Source organism: Cynara cardunculus, assembly GCF_001531365.2.
Source record: "Cynara cardunculus var. scolymus isolate 2C chromosome LG 14, CcrdV1, whole genome shotgun sequence".
Lineage (NCBI taxonomy): Eukaryota > Viridiplantae > Streptophyta > Magnoliopsida > Asterales > Asteraceae > Cynara > Cynara cardunculus.
The window spans coordinates 765,623-776,940 of NC_037541.1; the positions used below are offsets into that span (position 1 = coordinate 765,623).

The following is an 11,318-nucleotide window of genomic DNA, read 5'->3' on the forward strand; positions in this document are numbered from 1 at the left end:
GATGCCTAAAAATGTCATTTTATTGTTGGTGTTTTTTCTTACAAAATTACAAATTAAAAAACTATAAAAAACATAAAAACAAAAGTGAATCTACAACAAAAACAAAAACAATCAAAATTCTCACAAAATTCTAAAGCCTCAATGGAGACTTCTTCTTAATCCAAGTTCCAATGTCTTCTTACATATAATGATAAACTCGTGTATACTCTTCTGCCATAGATGAAAGATGGAAAAGAAGAGGGGAGAGCGTACCAGTAATTTAAAGCTCGTACATGGAGATGGAGAACACATAAATGGAAAAAAACCAAAGATTGAAGGGTTTAAATATTAAAGTTGAAACGTTCCAAGAGAAATAGAAGAGTTTTTGAGTTAAATGTGAAAATTAATTGGATTTAAATATTAAAGGTGAAACRTACAAGAGAAAGGAAAGAGTTTTTGAGTTAAATGTAAACATTAATTTGCAAAATTATTAAGAAAAAAATCAAAATGTGGAAAAAAGAGAAAAATTGGATCTTTGCATCGAGGAGATGCCACGTCAACCTATCATGATTTTGCTTTATAGATATATATAGATTGTTGTACACAGAGTGTAAGCTTTTTCGCCTTTAATTCCTAGGGTTTCAACCACTGTAAAGCGCCGCCGTGCTCCACCACCTCACCGGTGAAATCCTCCGCAGCTATACCACCACCACCGCCGACACGACAACTATCACTGCCCTCATTATCATTACACCGATTGCAATTCGACGACAATAAAGGCTTCAAAGTTTTAAACTACAATCCACGTACAATCCATTTCCTGTTTCAGACAATCTCCTTTTGTTTTTTCTTGGAAAGATGTCGGTGGCATATCAGCAAATTTCTGCTTTTAAGAGCTATAGTTCGTGGGAGAAGGACTCTGCTTTCCAATTTGTACGCTCCAATCCTGCAAATACACACAATAGGTACTGATTCGAAATCCTAATTCGTTCATCTGTTGCTAATTTTAGATTTTTTTGCCATCTGTACTGGCTACGAGATTCCAGAAATGGATGTTAATTCGTTAATTGGCTATTGTTAACTTCTATACTGACTGTAAGATTCTACAAATCGGTAGTTATTTATAATCTGTTGAGATCAGTCAATCGGAAGTTAATTAGGGAAAACAATGGATACAATCTTACTTAACTTCTAATGTTTTGATATGGTTTTTATAACCATAGAGTAGAGTCCTTGCCCCATGAACTGTAGCTCTTAAAAGCAGAAATTTGCTGATATGCCACTGGCATCTTTCCAGAAAAACAAATGGAGATGATCTGGACAGAAATGTATTGTAATTTAAACTTTGAATCCTTTATTGTCGTCGAAGTGCCATTGGTGTAATGATAATGACTAATGAGGGCCGTAATGTATTGTAATAGTAGGGGATTTTATATGGTTGTAATAGTTGTCGTGTTGGCGATGGTGGTGGTGGAGTTCACCGGCGAGGTGAGTGAAACACTAGGAATTAAAGGCGAAATGTTAAAACAGTTTTGGCCTGTATAATTTTGAAGTAGGGGATTTTATATGGTTGCAAAATGTTAAAACAGTTTTGGCCTTTAGGGAAGAACTCAGTACCTAAGGCTTACAAGAAAGCTGTTAATCTGTACCTTAAATTGAACCTAGGATTCTTTAGACCATCTTCAATAGATTCTCCGAAATGGAGCAAAATTAAAATTTTGCTCCAACAAATACTCCAAAACTTTCTCCAAAGAACGAAAGAGTGAAATTCTCCAAATTTGAAGAACTCCTCCAGAATGATTACCATGAGAGAAACAAATTTTTTATTATATTCCCACCAATAAGAAACCTTGATGTTAAGTGTTTGTGAAACAGAATAATATTTTATTTCATGTATAAAATATTTTAATAATATAATTAATGTTGTAATCTTCAAAATAGAGAATTTTTTGAGTTGAATATAATTTTTTTTTTGGAGATTTTGAGTATTGGTTCTCCATTTTGGAATTCTTTTTGGAGAATCTGATAGAGATGCTCTTCCACCAGGATTTCTAAAATGGAGATTTTGAAGTTTTTGTCGTTTTATATGCTCCAAACTGATTCGCTAAAAGTTTCCCCAAATGGAGAAGTTAGGGAAGATAGTTTATAAATCTTCAAATTAGGATAACACTGATCGTTAAGAGCGAGAAATGTATGCACTTTTAATTGTTTCCAGTTGAATGTACTATTATTTTATATACAATTTATTCGAAAGTTTATTGGGGTATCAAATGTATTGAGTATTTGTATTAATAGAGGCATGATCTGCTTTCTCATGTCAAAATTTGTGCCTTCTATTTCTATACTAATACAAGATCTTTTTGGCTACTAAATGATGTATTTTTTTGTTCAATGTTGTTAAGGAGTGCAAGATGGACGACGCCATCTGCAGCTATAATTCCCAATTTTCACCTACCAATGCGCAGTTTTGAAGTTAAGAACAGGTATCCCTCGAATCTGTCCTTATTTCAGGCATATACAGACACAAGGATCAGACTCTAAGGGACTGTTGGTTGGTTTTCCATTAGGTCCTTTTGGATAAAGTTTTTGTGTGGATTAATCTATCTGTATAGATTGAGAAAGTTTTTGTTTGGAAGAGTTTTTTCATAGATGGAGGGAGTGTGTTTTTTAATTGGGGGGGGGGGATGTTTGGAGAAAAACTTGGCCTTCTGCATAGAACTCACTCCTAGAAGCTTACTGAAGAAGCCACTTTCTATATCATTAAGCCACTATCAAAACAGTCATGTATAACTGACGAATAAGCTGAGTCCCATTAACCATGCTATAAGATGTATAGATATAGAGAACTAATCATGTGTGACTAAATCAATCTGTTCGTCCTTAAATTCTTTTAGTATATGTTTGGATGTAATCATGTAATTATTGTAATTTTAACCAAAAATGGGTTCTTGCTCTGATAGACAAACATATACTCATGAATGATCTCAGTTTTGACCCTTTTATATCACATTATCAAATAAAGTGTGCATATTTGACATTTTGAATGTATGTGACTTGTGTTTTAACATTTTCTTCAATATAACCTCAAACCTTTTACCCTTGAATATGTTGTACGGGTCGGAGCCTTGGGTGGCAAGTCAAGCTTATGATAGGAAGTTGGAAGCCGCATAAATAAGGATGCTTGGATGGACCTGCGGTTAGACCATGTTTGACGGGATACCCAACGACGTCTTCAGAGTGGAGTTGGGAGTTGCACCTATTATGGATAAGTTGATAGATAGATGAGAGTGGTGGTTTGGTTGCTGGAGACAATTAGCAGCTACAGTGAGTAGGGTAGAAAGCATGACGGTCATGAGGCAAGGAGGGGTAGGTGTAGGTCGAGGTGGATGGGGGATAAGAAAGTAAGAGCATCTTCAACAGATTCTCCAAAATGGAGAAAATAGAGATTTTAGGGATTTTTGGCATGTTTTTTGCCCCAACAAAATCCCCAAAACCTTTCTCGAAAATGGAGAAAGTAAGAGAGAGAGTGTAAAAATCTCCAAATTTGTAGAACACCCCAAAAACGATTGCAATTAGAGAAATATTTTTTGATATATTCCCACCAATAGGAAAACTTTGAAATTAAATATTTAGAGAGAGATAATATTTTATTAGACGAATGGAATGTTTTAATAATATAATGAGTGTTGTCTTTCCCAAATGGAGAATCTGCTGGAGTTGAATGTATTTTTGTTTTAGAGATTTTGAAGTTCCATTCTCCATTTTGGAGAAATTTTGGAGAATCTGTTGGAGATGCTCCAAGGATAGACATGGATACTTGAAGTATTTTCGAGGACATGGCCTCTGACATAAGTTCTGTAATATTAGGGTAGCAGACTAGGGGTAGAGACGTGTAGCTGGTCTAAAGGGGTGGAAGGGAGCTCGAGAGGTAGATAATAGGGGTAGGGTAGTGAGTCGAGAGATAGGCTATCGGAGTCCTAAGATAGACCAAGGATGTGTTGCCTTCTTACTTCCGTTACGTTCCTTTGCACTTCTTTCTGATAATATGGTAATCTTTTCTTTTCAATTGATTCACAATTAGTTGTAGGTTTACAATATAAAAATAGGGCTTGTACATACCTTTTGATTCAATAAAATGAGAAATAGGTCTTCTCACATAGTCACATGGTGCATAGCATAAATGCACCATTTAAGGGAAAAAATACATACATTCCCATCATTTCTCTGCTTTTACTTGTAAAATGTTACTCATTCCCTTGTGTTATCAGGACTTCTGTAGACGATATCAAGTCACTCCGATTAATAACCGCCATTAAAACACCCTACTTACCTGATGGGAGGTTTGATCTGGAGGCTTACGATGCCTTGGTAAATATGCAAATCGAAGATGGAGCCGAGGGTGTGATTGTTGGCGGGACAACTGGTGAAGGCCAATTGATGAGTTGGGATGAACACATCATGCTTATTGGCCACACCATCAACTGCTTTGGCTCCACGATTAAGGTCACCCGAACACTACTGTCTATTACTATTCTCTCCGTTTCAAAATAAATGTCAACAATGAAATTGGTACATAGTTTTAGGAATGTGTAATTATTACACTTTTTAAATAACAAAATGACACTTTTACCCTTAGATAATAGAGAGAGAGAGACACTTTTTCCTTTTCATAATTAAGGATAGAATGAGAAAGTAGAAACTTACTTTTAAAAGTGGACACACAAACTAAAATAGTAACGTTGACGGTTATTTTGAGACGGAGGGAGTAGTATCTTACCTTCTCTGTTTCTTTTACACACACTCTCTCACTTGTAGCCTGTTCTTGCCTGTTTCTGTTAATATTTGTTTGAGTAACTTAAGCTTTTGGTCCCTAAACTTCATTTATTACATAAAAAGGGGATGTGGTTTGCATTTTCTCACGATTTTGGTCCCTGGACCAAACATCCATGCATTGTCTCCGACTCCGTTAACTAGCTGCACATTTCGATCTTCTTTCTTCATTTTAGTGGGTTTTGTGCCGTTTCCCTCCATTCTAATGGTCATTTGGTCCGGGGACCAAAACCATGACAAAGTGCAAACCAGATGCCCTCTTATGTAGTAAATGAAATTTAGGGACCAAAACCGTGATTTACATCAATCCATAGAGATTGAAACTGTAATTTCTTTTTTTTTTATTAACCTGGATATCCCAACCCAGGTTAATCAAAAAAAAAAAAAAAAGTAAATTACAGTTTTGTAAAGGTACGTGGCAGGAAATAATAGTTGTTTAGCATTTGGTAATTCAGAACAGGACATGACAGGACAAATAAAATGATTAATTTATCCCTAATGAGTTGCTTATATATTTTAATTAATTTATTAAATTATAATAAAATAAATATTTTTAGAACAAATTATATCATTAGAAAGTTTTCGTCAAGACGATTAAAATGACTCCAAAATATAATGTTTCTGTAGTTTCCAATTTGTATTTTATACCTTTTTTATATTATTTTTATATTGTTAATAATTAATAAAATTACATAACTTAATCAAAGTATAAAAGCCGTATAAAATAATATTTTGAGAACAGTAAAATGAAAGCTTAAAAAACATAAAATACAATAAATAAATAAGAATAAAATGTAAAGAGGGAGGCGAATTTAATGTTTTAGAAGAAAGTTAGGTTTTATTTTGAGGTTAGATTGGTAAAATATAGGCTTGTTTTACCTTGTTCAATGGGGTAGGGATGGAACACGCCTGTTACTTTGTTCTACTATGTTCATGTTTGTTCCACATAAAAGTCTTGCCAAACGTTTTTGTTATGTTCTGTATAGTATAATGGACGCACCCTAATAGTGGGGTGGAGGGTCTGCTGAAACGACGACGTCCATCCGACCCCTAGACCAGAGGGTAGCATGAAAATCTCACCATCAGTCCGTCACATTTATCTCAGGTCATCGGAAACACCGGAAGCAACTCAACTCGAGAAGCAGTCCATGCAACTGAACAAGGATTTGCCGTCGGAATGCACGCCGCCCTCCACATCAACCCATACTATGGTAAAACCTCACTAGAGGGCATGGTCGCACACTTCCAATGCGTCCTCCCAATGGGTCCCACAATCATCTATAACGTACCATCCCGAACCGGCCAAGACATCCCACAGCCCGTTATCCACTCCATCGCCGCCAGCACCAACTTCGCCGGCGTGAAGGAGTGCGTGGGCCATGACCGAGTAAAAACATACACCGAAACTGGAATCACCGTCTGGAGCGGGAACGACGACGAGTGCCACGATTCACGGTGGGACCACGGAGCCACCGGAGTCATATCTGTCACTAGCAACTTGGTTCCTGGATTAATGCGAGAACTCCTTTCGAAAGGTAAGAATCCTTCCCTTAATAAAAAGCTTTTACCTTTGATAAAATGGCTTTTTTGCGAGCCAAACCCGATCGGGGTTAACACCGCTTTAGCTCAATTAGGGGTAATAAGACCCATCTTTCGGTTGCCATACGTACCCCTCCCTTTGGCCAAAAGGATGGAGTTCGTGAATATAGTGAACGAAATTGGGCGGGAGAAATTTGTAGGAGAGAAAGATGTTCAAGTTCTTGAGGACGACGATTTTTTGTTGATCGGTCGTTATTAGTTAAGCTAACGATAATAATACCGATCTTTTCGTTTCGTACTTTTACCTAAATTTTTGACAAATTTCCGAGTTTACAATGTTTCTACTCTTGTGTTGTTTATATGAAGTTTGCTGCTTTGTTGAAGTTTTTGTAGTTCATATAGGTTAGCAACTTCTGATATTGCTGGTTTTCTTGGCTAGTTTAACATATGACCAAATGGGCCCGGCCCGGGACCGGCGGAGGATCGGGACCGACTTAGGACCGGTTTGGGACCGGCGGTTATGGTTTTCATCCAAAAACAAGGTCTGGCCTGGCCCGGGATCGGTTATAGGCCCGCCATGCCTGAAACTTTCACATAGATATGCCCAAAAAAGCCCATGCCCGAACTCGGCCCAGTTCTGGCCCAAAAATCCTGGTTGAGTTAAAAAAAGTTTGGTCTGAAAGCTCGATCGAGCCCTTTTTCAAACCGACCAGGCCAAAATTTTGAGATTAGGCCTGGCGTGAAATAGCTCAACCTGGAAAAAGCCTGATCGACCTCTTTTTCATCCCCAAAGTTTGGTCCGGGCCTAAAGATTTCTGGACCTTTTTTCTTGCTCGCTGAAAACGGGTTTTCAGGACCCGTGCCCAAGCCTGAAAAAACGCCCGCTTTATGCAACTCTAGTTTGACATAGAGCTTTTCTAATTCTTGTGAAGTTGTGATCAATATTTTCTATGTTATTTTATTATCAATTTATACCGACCTGATATATCCCAATCGAATTGTGGAGTGAGGGATGGAATAATTGAAGGAAATTTCTGAAGAAAATCGTGAAAAGTGATCGACAAAAATGGATAAAATTTGGTTAGTTATCATTATAAGAGATCCAACTTTTTGGTCGTTAAAAAGCACAAAACGGGTAACAAAAAGTTTCGAAAAAATTACAAGATATGATATATCTGAATCCAAAGTCTCAACATCTGTGATGGGATGTATAGTTGTACACAAACGTGTCTTCTATTTCAAAAAGTAGAGAGATTGTTTTTGTATATACCAAAAAGACAAAAGTAACACTGACTAACAAAAGGAGTAAAAAAGTAACAAAGTAGATATATTGAGATCATTGAAAAAGGTAACTTAAGATGAGAGAAAACACATGTAGAAAAGATAAGGTAATACTAGTGAGAAAGGTATTTTTGAAATATTTTAAGAAGGTAAGAAGAGAAGGTTTATATGTGAATTATTAAAAAAATCCATTTGAAGATAGATATGTAAATCTATATGAATGATTTATAACATCGGTTCATATATGTATTTTGAGATAGATTTTTCTGATTTTTTTAGTGGATCCATATATGAACTTTTACTACTTACATTCTCATAATATTTAGCCTTCTCATTTGAACCGATCCCTAATCGCGTATTATTGTTTATGTAAAGATCCCTTTTTGCTATTGTTGTAGATTTGTAGTTATTAAAGCATATAATCACCTATAATTTTTGCGTGCGTACTTGTTATCATGAAATTTTCAATTTTTTTAAGATGTTTTGTGAAAATTGCAATATCTTGACAACCATTTAAAACTAGAATTACCTATTGTCAATCATCGTTTGTTATCATTATGAAGAACTAGAAGGATACTCGTACAGTGTAGCGAGATACATTTTGATTTTAATGTTTCGTTTTATATTTTGGGTCTATGATGTTATAATGCGATTTTATGTGGTTTTGAGAAAAATAAGATGTTTTTATTTTTTAATGAAATATAAATTTGAAGATATTATAAAATTTTGAAAAATAATCGATATTAGTATCAAATTAACTAATACTTATATATGACAAATACTCGTATACACTCCTCACACCTTTGATCTTCAAGGAGGCTATACCAATAGGGAACCACTAGGCCAATGACTTTTTGGTGAGGCTTGAACCCATAAACCTCTAAGAAGGCTATGACTCTATTGATATCTCGAATACCACTAGGCCAATAATTCTCGAGCAAAACCAAGAAAGGAGGAGGTCAAAATATCAAATGGGTCTTTTAAGACGTATTAAGAAGACCACACAACTTGTATGTAATACACAATTTTTACCTAAATCAGCCCCAAAGATTCACGAGTCGAAAGTTGGGGAAGCTTGTCTTTCTTTTCTTTTGTTAAACGGATCGACCCAGTTTGTGTCCTCCTCAACTGCCCTTTCCCATCGCTGCTTGAATATTTCAAGCTCTGCCGTTGATTGCCTCCTTATCTGCATCCATAACCAACACATTTCAAAGTTTTAGTAGCCAAACTCGATCACACGATTCACACCCAGGGCTGCATATACAAGCAGGGTGCTATGTTTAATTGACGAATATGGGGTTTATAAGATGCATGGTTTGACGCCAAAAGGTCGTTGATACAGTGGTACGGGTAATCTTCGGTCAAATCTTACCAAAATGAGAAGTGTGTATGAGTTTTTGTCGTATATAAAAAATCATATATTTTAAATTTTCTGTCTTTCAAAAAAAGTGGACTAAAAAAAAAATCAAGCTTAGGACTAGGTTTTATACCAAATTTGGTTTAATGGACAGTAACACATCAAATTTGGTGTAATAGTATTCATTTACAAGGAATTTTACACTAATTGGAATAGCTAAAAATGAATATTTTTAAAATCTTACGCTTTGATGTAAGATTTGGTGTTAGACGTTGGAGTAAATTTATTATTTACATAAAATTTTATACCAGATTTTGTGGATTTGGTGTTACCTATTGGAGAAGTTTGAGAAATATAAACCGACTAATACCTAACATGTAAAGCCACCAAAAGAGGCAACCTGGCTAAAGCAGCTAAACTTCCACAAAAAACTATTCGATTGACGACATCTAAGACCATCTTCAACAGATTCTCTAAAGTAAAGAAAATAGAGATCTTGTTTTCTATAATTTTGCTTAAACAAATTCTCTATATTGTTCTTGAAAATAAAGAAAACAAGTTATAGATAATTATTTTTTTACTTTTTCTCCACTAATGAAACTGAATGTATTAAATTCAAAATGTACAGATATGAGAAATTTATTGAATGTTTCTAATAACATAATTAATATTGAAATTTTCAAAATAAAGGATATGTTAGAGTTGAGTGAAATTTTATTTGAAGATGTTAACTTTTAATTCTTTATTTTAAAGAAACTACAGAACATCTATTAAAGATGCTCTAGAGTATACTTCCTTCCCTATTTTAGATAAATAATAGAGAATCTCTTGTTTCTTGACCTTGGACGTTAATTTTGTTTAGACCGTGTATTTCTCTGATTTTTGTAGGTTTGTTTGTTCTGTTTCTTGTAGAAACTTCTGTCCTTAAATCTTTTGGTTTTGTTTTATTCTTTTAATATATTTGCTACCTTTTAATAAAATAAAATAAAATAAAATAAATAAATAAATAAATGAATGAATGAATAGAATGTTAGTTCGCTTACCTCAGATCGCATATCATGAGGACGGTGAGTCTGAGGAAAAATAAGAACAAATACAAACATGAGCCCAACGAAAAGCAATCGCCAATGTAATTACATGAAAGAAAGACATCAAATGAATAATAAATAATAATAATACCTTCGCCAAATTGACATCGCCAGAAACCTGCAACAACAATTTTAACTGTATTAAGAGTATCTCTAACAACTTTTTTATAATAGAGGATTAAAAATAAAAGTTTAAAAAGAAATTTAATGTTTTTCCATTTTAGAGACTAAATATTATCTCTTTCCTAAACAATCGGTTTTGGAGAGTTCTTTAATCATCTCTCACTTAATAGCACGTATTTTCTCCATTTTTGGAGATGCTGTCGGAGCAAAAATCCCTAAAATTTTCATTTTGGAGAAACCGTTGGAGATGACATTAATCTTCACAACTACTCAACTACTCTGTGGGTTGTACTTGTATATAGAACACCATTGTTTTGTTATTTTTGGAAATAACTGACACACTACATACCATGATGATGTGGATTGTTTTCAAAGCAGAGTAACATGTATTTACTTTCAACTTCCGAAGTTTGATTAGAGTGTTTTGAATATTTTCTTTATAACTTTTCCAAAATAAAGATGCAAAAATCATACTTGGAATATAGTTACTTTTTACCTCTAAGAAGATATTCATAATGAATACTATAATATTATTTATATTATTAACTGATCGATATATCTAATGCTGAAACATTTTTTTATAAAATAGTAATTTGTGAGTGTCTTTTTAGGTTTTTGTAGATTTTTCCAAATATGAGGAATTTTTCATTCTCTCTGCTCCGATCTCCATTATGGAGAATAATTTGAAGGTTTTATTAGAGACTTAGGGGCCGATTACTAAACGCTTACTTGGTAAGTGCTTATCGAATAGATTTCCTTATTGGATGAATATCACAAGGGCCAAGAATCTTACCCGGTAAGAACGATGAGAAGTATGGAGACTCTTACCCGATAAGTGAAGATTACGACTCTTACCCAGGTAAGCGCTTACCCGGTAAATTGTTGCATTCAATACGTTTTGATGAACTAAAATCTTGTTGATTTTGTAATCCAGATTTTTTTCTTAAAGTAGGTTAGTTGAATAAGTCTTTATTTTTATTTTATTTGCTTTTATCCTATAGTCCTAGTCTTTAGCTGGTTGTTAGTAGTGGCATGAAAGTAGGACTTAGCTATTATAAATAAGCTAGTTGTAGGCTGCTATGATAAAGAGAGTTTTCTTTCGTACTTTTGGCTTGTCATTT

General features: G+C 34.6%; 2 protein-coding genes across 2 annotated transcripts in view; one reads left to right on the forward strand and one right to left on the reverse strand.

Moving 5' to 3' along the window:
- Nucleotides 1-612: 612 nt before the first annotated feature.
- Nucleotides 613-6,685, forward strand: LOC112526331 (4-hydroxy-tetrahydrodipicolinate synthase, chloroplastic-like). The gene is made up of 4 exons (XM_025136595.1): nt 613-944; nt 2,382-2,462; nt 4,248-4,482; nt 5,915-6,685. Exons 1-4 carry the CDS (start codon nt 838-840, stop codon nt 6,605-6,607), a joined length of 1,116 nt encoding a protein of 371 aa, XP_024992363.1. The 5' UTR covers nt 613-837; the 3' UTR covers nt 6,608-6,685.
- A 1,995-nt stretch (nt 6,686-8,680) lies between these two features.
- LOC112526825 overlaps nt 8,681-11,318 on the reverse strand; it is an 11,345-nt gene continuing 8,707 nt past the window's right edge. The window contains exons 12-14 of the mRNA XM_025137247.1: nt 10,166-10,192; nt 10,030-10,059; nt 8,681-8,815 (exon numbers count right to left, since the gene is read on the reverse strand). Coding sequence (XP_024993015.1) covers nt 8,681-8,815; nt 10,030-10,059; nt 10,166-10,192 — 192 coding nt within the window. The remainder of the gene's footprint in view (nt 8,816-10,029; nt 10,060-10,165; nt 10,193-11,318) is intronic.

Coding starts and splice junctions, on each gene's coding strand:
- LOC112526331 (XM_025136595.1), top strand. CDS start 838: ATGTCGGTGGCATATCAGCAAATTTCTGCTTTTAAGAGCTATAGTTCG. Junction 2,463..4,247: donor AGTTTTGAAGTTAAGAACAG/GTATCCCTCGAA, acceptor TTGTGTTATCAG/GACTTCTGTAGACGATATCA. Junction 4,483..5,914: donor GCTTTGGCTCCACGATTAAG/GTCACCCGAACA, acceptor CATTTATCTCAG/GTCATCGGAAACACCGGAAG.